At 39.3% G+C, this 9206-nt stretch overlaps 1 protein-coding gene across 1 annotated transcript; it reads right to left on the reverse strand.

Annotated features, from left to right (window-relative positions):
• Positions 1 to 1376: 1376 nt before the first annotated feature.
• On the reverse strand, positions 1377 to 8663 carry LOC106000317 (interferon-induced very large GTPase 1-like). The gene has a single exon (XM_013035568.1). It carries the CDS (start codon positions 8661 to 8663, stop codon positions 1377 to 1379), a length of 7287 nt encoding a protein of 2428 aa, XP_012891022.1.
• Between the last annotated feature and the right edge of the window lie 543 nt (positions 8664 to 9206).

The following is a 9206-nucleotide window of genomic DNA, read 5'->3' on the forward strand; positions in this document are numbered from 1 at the left end:
GTCCAACAAGTAGAAATATATCCTTTGCATATGGATTCCTTTGGAGAATCAGCTTTGAGAAGTTAGCATAATGTGTAGATTAGCTGCAGATTGTGTTCAGAGTTGTCTTCACTCTATCCTGCTATGATCTTATGGTTCAAATAATCGCAAATGTATCTTGTTAAAGGTAAACATTTCTGTATATTTGTACATGTAAATTTAAAAAAATTTAATATATATTTTTATATATTTTATATTTTATTATTTTTATATTTTATTTTTATTGTAAAGATACTGTATAGTTACATGAGTAAGGTAATGAGTGCATTTCCTATTGAGCATTGTTACCCTCTCCTTTATTTTTCCCCTACCATCATGTAAGAAATTTTGTAGTGAAATATGTCAGCTTACTTCATAAGAGTTTTTTTTAAATGTATTTTATATATTTTTCTTTAAGGATTTTTTGTGATTGTTAATAGTGTAATCAAATTGACCTGTCCACAGACTTCCTTAAAATGGTCTTTTACTTGAGCATCATAAATTTTGCATATGAAACAAATCCTTCATAGACTAGTACAAAACATTACATTTTTGAATACCTAAGCTTTGTGAGTTTGTTTTCATAGTATGATTATGGAACTGTTAATACACCAGAAAAAAAGACAGTGATAGTTACCTGCATTTCTTCCTTTCTCTTTCTTGTAGTACTAACAATTGAAACTATATCCTTGCACATAGTCTACCATTAGAGCCATGCCCCAGTCCCAATTATTTGTCTCATGTTTTCCATGTTTACTTGATAATGTTTTCTGAATTTGTGAAAATATTTTGCAGGTCAAGTTTATTATTTTCTTGAGCAGAATATACCTAAATGTTGCTATGCTTGAGAATCACAAAATTTCTGTGAATGTTAAATTTAAAGCTTAAAAGTTTTTTTTCTTAGAATTTCAAAAGATGTGAAAAAACTCCACTTAAAAACTAGAGTTTGGTGCTGGGAAGGTGGCTTAGTGGTAGAGTCCTTGCCTAGCATGCATGTAGCCCTGGGTTCAATTTCTCAGTACCACAGAAACAGAAAAAGCCAGAAGTAGTGCTGTGGCTCAAGTGGTAGAGTGCTAGCCTTGAGCACAGAGAGGCTCAGGGACAGTGCCCCAGACCCTGAGTTCAAGTCGTAGGACTGGAAAAAAGTTAGCTTTCATCCCAGTTTTTCTGTAGGAGCTTGTAATGACTTAAAATTTCTTCTCTTATGATGACATTACCTGAGTTGGAGACATGGCTCAATAAGTAGAGCACCTATCTAGCAAGCATGAAGCTCTGAGTTCAAACCTCCTCATTACCCCCACCCAAGAATAGACTGATCCATGCTCTTACATTAATCTAGTAATGAATTCAACAAATATTTACTTTTTCAGGTCATTGAGCACATCTTGTTTTGTGATTTTGGCCCACGCATCAGGAATTTCACCTGTATCTGTGAATTTTTTCTGATACTTTTCTTCTAAGTTTGATCTGAAGTGTGAAATGAACCATTTCCAGTATGTCTGACTGGATGAATCTGGGGTGATGCTCCAGGTGGCATAATCCCCTCCTGCCTGTCGATAGTTCTTATATGGGATTTCCTGGTTATTTCCTAAAAGCATGAAACGATCACTTGCCACTGAAGTAGTACAGCAATCAATGACAAAGTGGTTTGTTTTGTGCTTATGCCATCCATTGACAGCCTGAGGACGGTGGAAGGGAACACTGTGGTCTCCTTCATGATTAGGAATTGTGTTAGTACAAATTGCATTACATAAGGGACATTGTTTCCAGCAACCACAGAGATGTTCAGACAGAATTTTCTCAATTTCAGGAACCATTACATCTATCGGCAGACTTGAAAAATTCTCTTCTACTTTCTTCATTGCTGGATTCAAAGCCGAACTCATGGCTTCTTTGAGAAACTCAATGTCTTTTATCTCCTGGTGTTCAATATTTACCAGATCTCTTCGTGGAAAGATCAAATTGCTCCCTAGGTGATCACAGAACAAATCCAACCACCCAGAGGCAGTGCTGCCTTTATCTTTAGCTACTGCTGTGGACTCATGAATGGCAGAGAGAATGGCATTCTTCATGTCATCTAAGCTCATTTTAAAGAACATTCGTATTTTTTCACCTTCTTCATTTGAACAATATCTTTTAATACAGTTTTCAATGTAGCTGCTAAAAAATGATCTTGTGTAATGAAGGTATTGCCAGTAATTATCAAAGTTCTCTTCTTCTGCTAGAGAAATGAGAATGTGTTTCTCTAGATTTGCCCTGTTCCCATTGAATGCAGGGCAAGTAGCTCGCATCTCTCCCGCTATTTTAATGATCATCTTTCCCTGTATTGTGGCAGAAATAGCAGGAGTGAGCTTGTGCCACAGAAAATCAACAAATGTTGTGATGGAGGTGGCTCCTTGGCAGGAGATCTTAAAACTCATAAAGAAATCATCTTTTTTGCTTTCCAGATAGTTCACAGGATCATTTGCTGCCTTGAAGGCCCTATGCATGTCCTTAAAGATTTTTGATGCTCTTTGGAACAAACACAAAGATAAGTCAATGTTGTATTTACTTGTAAAATTATATCTTCCCCCAGTGAGTGCAGATTTTACCTCCTCATTTATTATTCTCAGGATTTCATGGAAATAACTTGCACTGTAATCACTTTGTTGCTTACGAATGTTGTTAACAGTTTCATTAAATCTTGAAATAATGTGGTCAGTGGTTATATTAATGGATTCTCTATCACAAGCTTTTAATGTCCTTGTCATGAAGTTACATTTTTTACTCATTTTGACATGTTCATCATAATTGATTTGAAACTTCTCTTCACAATTACTCCTTAGTATGTCCACCATGTTTATCTCTTTTTGGAAATACTCCCAAAGGATATTTTCAGAATCTATATCAATATCAGGCTCCATGATTTGAGGAAGATCTGAAGACACATCATAAACCCATTTTTTCCAAAGTTGGTTGAATTTCTCATGTAACTCTTCCTCACTTAATTCTTTACCCTTTATGGTTAAGGCCAACTTTTGGCTTCTTTCACGTACTTCATTATCATAGCCTGTTTTGTTCTTGTATAATCTTTCTTGATTTTTTTTAAACTGCATAAGTTCCTTGGCTTTCCTTTTGCTGTCTAAAATAAGTGCCTCTTTAAGCATTATTAGCTTATTTTCAAAATTTGCTTTCCATTGAATCAGTATTTCACTGTCGGGTTCTTCATTGAAATATTTTTCAAGTTCTTGCTTGATTGCTGTGTATTTTTCTGTAACGGGAGCCTCACATAAGCCTGTTTGGAGTGTCTGAATCTTTCCATTCTGAATCTGATTGTTCAACTGATTCTGCAGGTCAAGCACATGACTCCTCAGCTCCCAGGTCCAATGGTTGTACATGGTTTCCAATTTGCTCATGGCCATGACCTCTCGGGTGTTCCTGAAACTGAAAATAAAGTTCTCATTTATCAGGGCTCTCCACAAATCTTGAACTCGGGATTTCACATGTGATATCTTCATGATGCTTCCCCTGGATTCTTGTTCTGCAGTCAAAAGAATTCTACTTTTCAGTTCTTGGACATTGTGGCTGTAGCGAGGATTGGGAGGGGCCATTGGAGGATTGCCATCCCAGAGGTGAGCAAAGTAGTAGACATGAGTATTGACATCAAACTTAATGACATCACTGAAGTGAGTTATGTCTGAGCATTCTTCTTGTTCAGCAGCTGTTATGGCCATTTCATCTAGTCTGCACTCTAGACATCTTCGTCCTTCCATGGTTTGATCTTCAACTGTAACATCTCCCACATTTTGATGGACAAAGAGACAACTTGGGGAGATTTTGACTTTCTTCATCCTCAGAAAGGCTTGGACAGCTATTTGTAATATATCCTGCATCTCTGATGGATTCTCTCCAAAAATATTGATGATGGTCAAGTTTCCAAGTCCAATGACAAAGGTGGCCAACTCATTGTCCCAGTTTTGAGATTTGTTGTTGAGTTCTGGGGCCCGAAGTCCTTCTGTGTCTATAACCAGCACAAAGTCAAAGCCAAGTTCTTCTGTAAAGTTCTCCTTCACCTTCAGGAGTTGCATGTAGGCCCCCCTAGTACACCTGCCTGCACTGACAGTGAACTGTAGCCCAAAAAGGGCATTGAGCAAGGTGGACTTCCCTGAGCTCTGCAGACCAAGGATAGAGAGAACAAAAATGCGTGGGTCTCCAAGTTTCTCCGAGACCTTGTCAAACACAGCTGACACCCACTTGAGAGGCACATAAGAGGCATCCCCATCCATCAGCTCAATGGGAACTCCAGATACCATCAGGTCTGCAGCAATTTGAGGAAGAGAGAGGAAAAGAGTGTCTCCTGTAGAAGTTTCTTCCAGGGCTTCATAGATTTGGCCAACTTCTCTGAGAAGTTGCTCAATACCCAAGGTACAGTCTTGAATCTCTATGGAGATGGCTTCTATTTGATTTTTCCAGAGTTGCAGGGAATTACTCTTTTGTGTCTTTTGCTTTTCAGTTTGTACTTGTGACCACAAAGATCTTTGGTGTTCACGTAGTTTTTCCAAGTGTTCTGCTGTGAGGTTTTCCAAGAACACACTCAGCCACTGCAAGAAGTAGAGTTTGGTATGAGTTTCTGAATGTTCTTGAAGAATTTCAAGAAAAGATCGCATTAAGTCATTGAGAGGAAAGGCTTTCTCCAACTGCTGACACCGTATTATTTGTTTATCTGTCTCAATCTCACTCTTATGTTGTTCGATACTTCGATTTCCTTTTTCTCTCAGATGATAGAATTCTTTGTCTTTCTTACACCAAAGGTGCCATAGCTGTCCCTGAAGAGGTAGTAAGTTTTCCTTTATCTGAGATAATTTTGTTTCTCCCAGGAGGGCCATGATAGTCTGTGCCTTTTCTTTGGCTTCCTTGCAATCTCTCTGGTATTCATCCACAAGGAAACCTTGTTCATGAGCAATCAAAGAACACTCCTCTAAGCTGAGAGCAGTGTTGGAGAGTTCTAGCAAATGTCTGATTGCCACTATGAGCTCTTCTGTTAATTCTGCCTCGTTTCTGTTTCTGATGCCAATTCTTACTCTTCTCCCAGAATTATTGGTCATGATTTTCTCTCTGTCATCCAGTAAGCAGATCACAGGTTTTGATGACTGGCACAGATCACGGACTACTTTTTGGTTTTCTTTATTGTCATCAGAAGCTGACATGAGGATCACAAAGAGAGAAGAAACCTCCTGCAGGAAGGTGAGTTGTCTCTTATGTTCCTTTGCATCTCCATGAAGATTAGTGAAGGCCACACAGTTTTCAAATCTGTCTTCTTCCTCCCCGCCAGGACAGAACCAGCAGATTTCCACCACACCCCCCATCAAGAGACAGTTTTTGCTACTGCCTCTGCTGTGTCTGTGAAAAAACACATTGTGTTTACGTTTACTGAGAAGACAGTTCATGATCTGAGATTTGGAGGCAGAGAGGCCATTTCCAACTCTAATGAAGGACACAATGGGGTTAGGCACCTGATATATCTGCTGATTCTTATAACTGTTCTTCTTCCCTTGTGATTTCTTTGCTTGTTGCAAACTTTTCCTAATTTGACTGAGAGACCAGAGAGAGAATTCAATTTCAGAAGTGCAAGGATTAGGCACCACAAGGGGGAGAGCAAACTGACAAATGGACAGTTTGGCCAAAATATATTGTCTGGCAAGATCATCTGCACAGTGAAAAATGGCCATTTGAATATCCATTGGGTTAATATGTGGCCTAGACTTAGTGGCTGAAGCACTAGTGACACTTTGGCTATCTTCAGGTGAGTCCTCATAAGGATCGAAAGCTTCACTGTCCTCATTTGAAACACTTTGATAGACTTGGTGCTCTGTGTTTCTATCTTCTATGAAGACCACGTGCCTTAACCCATAATCTAACATCAGTAGCTTCTGCAGAAAATAGAAGGGAAGTTCCTGTTCAGATTTGGGCTGGGTGTTGTACATTGAGGTTTTATAGATAAGATGGAAGTTAGCTCTGCTCATCTTTTTTGGGTAGTAATGCTCTAGGCCTAGCCGACTGAGTAAATCTAAGAAAGATGCATTTTCTATTACCTTGCATTTGTCATTTATATCATTATATTGTTCGTAAGATTGCTTCTTTCCATGGAAGAGACTTTGCAATTGTCTTTTCACATTGTCCATTTGCAAAGAAGAGATAGTGGCTTCATAATCACCATCAATGAGTAATTTCAAGTCTTTTTCTAGGTTTTCCCAATCATATTCTGCTCCAAGTTTGGTTAGGACATGTACAACTTCATTAGACAATGATTGTTCCATGTGATGCCTCATTAGTGACATTCTTTGTATTTTTTCTTTTGGAGAAATGGCTGCAACTCCAGCTGTGGCTGTTAGACTAGTGAGCACCAGGAATGCTTGAGCTCTGTAATCGCAAATATTTTTGAGCTCTTGGTATTTGTTTAGGGTGCACTGCGTTTCATCTAGTAGGAAGTTTAACTCATCATACCCCAGGAGACACTGAAAAGTATTGTTTATTACTTGGTAGCCTGCACCAGCTGCAATAGAAAGAAGCAAGAATTCTATGTCTGTCTGCTCTGTTTTTTTGAGGTAATTCAAGAAGCAGCTGAGAGCCATGCTGACTTCATAAGTGGCCTTTCTTTGAGCTTCTTCCACTATTTCAGTGGACTCAGATTTGACATTCATTTCCATGAGGTTATTTTGGATTTCTCTTAAGATTTTGATGAATTGAGAGAATTGGGTGATGTTGACATGCTCTGGGTCTGCGTCTGACTGGTAAATCCACTGCATGATGGAATGAGCCTGAGGAAAGTTTGTCACTTTGTAGATGTGAGGATCCAAAAGACTGCACAACTGAGATTTAATAAATTTAGTATTATGCAAGGATGAGTTTTTGCAAAAGTTAACAGTGTTTACTAGAAAATTTTGCAGATCCCAATCTGTAAGGCATATGTTAATCCAAATGTCATAATTTTCCATTTTATGTCTCATCATTTGCATGAAATCTGTCAGTTGTTTAAGCTGCTCTTCAGGATCAGATACCTCCCAGGACTTTATATCCTCTAGGAAAGCCCGAGCTTCCTTCCCAGTGCTCAGTAATTCCTCTCCATCCTGGATCTTGGCAGTGAGTCCACTCAGAGCAATGTAATTGTCCTTCAGGCAGATAGCTACTTGAAGAGGATCCTTAAAATCACTTGTGTGGTTTGAGAGGATGATGTCCCAAATGGGCACCAGGTGAAGCCCTCGGTCAATGACATGCCAGGTTTGGTTGCTAGTAACAAGGCCAGCTTTCCACTGGACAAATCCATCTGTTACTGGTGGGCCACCTATCTGGGCCACTGATAATTGGATTGTGGTTTGGAGGTTTTGAAGACCTTTGCTCCGAGAGGCTGTTTTTGAATGTGGAGCTGACACATTCATACATGGAGAAACTTTTACTCCAAAGCCACTGTAGCTGCCCTTTATGTAAATTTCCAGGATCTCTTCTGCCTCCTTCTTCACTTCAGTCAGTTGCTCACTCTGGAAATCCTCTGTGGTGGCCTTCCACCAGTAGATTCCTCCTAAGTGCACCGGACCCTGGTTAGCATGAGAGCCAAATCTGTGGAAGAAGTTTTCAGTTCTGTGTCTCAGTAATGACATCTTGTCTGAGTTTGTAGTTTGGCCCAAGAGTTCTTCAATGCTTTTCAGTTCCTGGAGAGCAGGTGTGGAGAGCTGGAGTTGATCTGTGGGAAAGTGGCAGGAGGCCAGGGGGAGGTAGCAGAACTTGGATGAGCAGAAATAAGAATGTTCAGAATACGAATGTTTGTTTTCCTTGGATTCTGAATGTTTGCTTTGATCTATTCCAGCTTCTAAACTAAATCCCCAACCTCCACCCTTGGCTGAGGCAGATAAGCTGAAGGCTAGCTTCTCTACAGTCTGGGAGAACATGGATTCTTCTTCAGAAGATGAAAATTCCTTTGTTTCCATCCATGTCCCCTGCTCAGGTCCAAAGAGTGAAAACTCCTTGGGGACACTGAGTAGCTCTTCTCTCTTCTGGATTAGGCCATTTTGGTGACTGGTTTTATATATTCCCTGCAGGGCCAGCCCTCCAGATGCCCTTCTTACCAGGTCTCTATCTGGGAGATTTTGCCTGTGGTTCATTGTCTGGTCCATGAGATGGAGTTGTTTCTGCATGTTTTCTATGACTTCTTGTAGGGAGTCTTCAGGCAGTGGCCAATATTCTTCAGGTATCTCCATTACTTGCCTCAGCTCGACTTCTTTTCTCTCTACTACCTCTTCCTGTCTGCCCCTCCCTTCTGTCAGCAAGTCCTTCAGCTCCTGCAGTGTCTGTTCTGCCTGTTTCTGCCTTTTCTGAATCATTTGCATTGATGATGACTCCTGTAAGTCCAAAATAGTATTTAATTGTGTTAGGTCAAACAGCTTCTCCAGGGCCTTTTTCTCCCATGAATGCTGCACCTGGGATTTCAGCTTCTGGAGGTCTTTTTCTTTTAAGTATTGTAAGGACTGAGTACAGGTCACACCAAGATCTTCCTGCAGCTTTGGCAACCAGTATTCAACAGGAAGTCCCACTTCGGTCAGCATCACTTGGAGATCTCCCTTCCTTTTGTCTCTGAGCAGAGGATCCTCAGGGCTGTTCTCTGTTGTGGTCATGGCTCTGAAAAACAGATCCTCAGTTAGCCTGATGGTGTGCTAACCAGAAGTGTCAACTGCATGGCCAAAAGGTGAATTTAATGATGATGCAAATCTACAAGTCTTCCTCATTTTCTCTTTTAGTTTTTTCAACACACACACATGTTGTGTTTTATATGTGTATATATATATGTATATGTATATATATATATATATATATATAAAACAGTGTTTCTGTTCATTTAAAATTTTTAAATTTATTTTAATTTTTATTGTTATTGTAGAGTTGATATATCAACTTATATTTTAAACACTGTTTTTTGTGTATTTGTACAAGATGTTATTGCGAATGTTTGCAATGTGAATTGCCTTGCTTTTTTAGTTACTAGAATGAATTATAATTTACCTTGATGTTTGCACTACCTCTTACACAGAATCAATTGTATGGAGACTCACATTAACCTGAAGGATGGCATTTGATAATGTCCATGATTTCCTAGGCTGATGCTTATTTTTAAAATAAGTGTTACTATCAATTGATTATATTTTCTCTATTTGTTTCCG

Source organism: Dipodomys ordii, unplaced genomic scaffold (genome assembly GCF_000151885.1).
Source record: "Dipodomys ordii isolate 6190 unplaced genomic scaffold, Dord_2.0 Scaffold216, whole genome shotgun sequence".
Taxonomy (NCBI): domain Eukaryota; kingdom Metazoa; phylum Chordata; class Mammalia; order Rodentia; family Heteromyidae; genus Dipodomys; species Dipodomys ordii.

Coding starts and splice junctions, on each gene's coding strand:
- LOC106000317 (XM_013035568.1), bottom strand. CDS start 8,663: ATGACCACAACAGAGAACAGCCCTGAGGATCCTCTGCTCAGAGACAAA.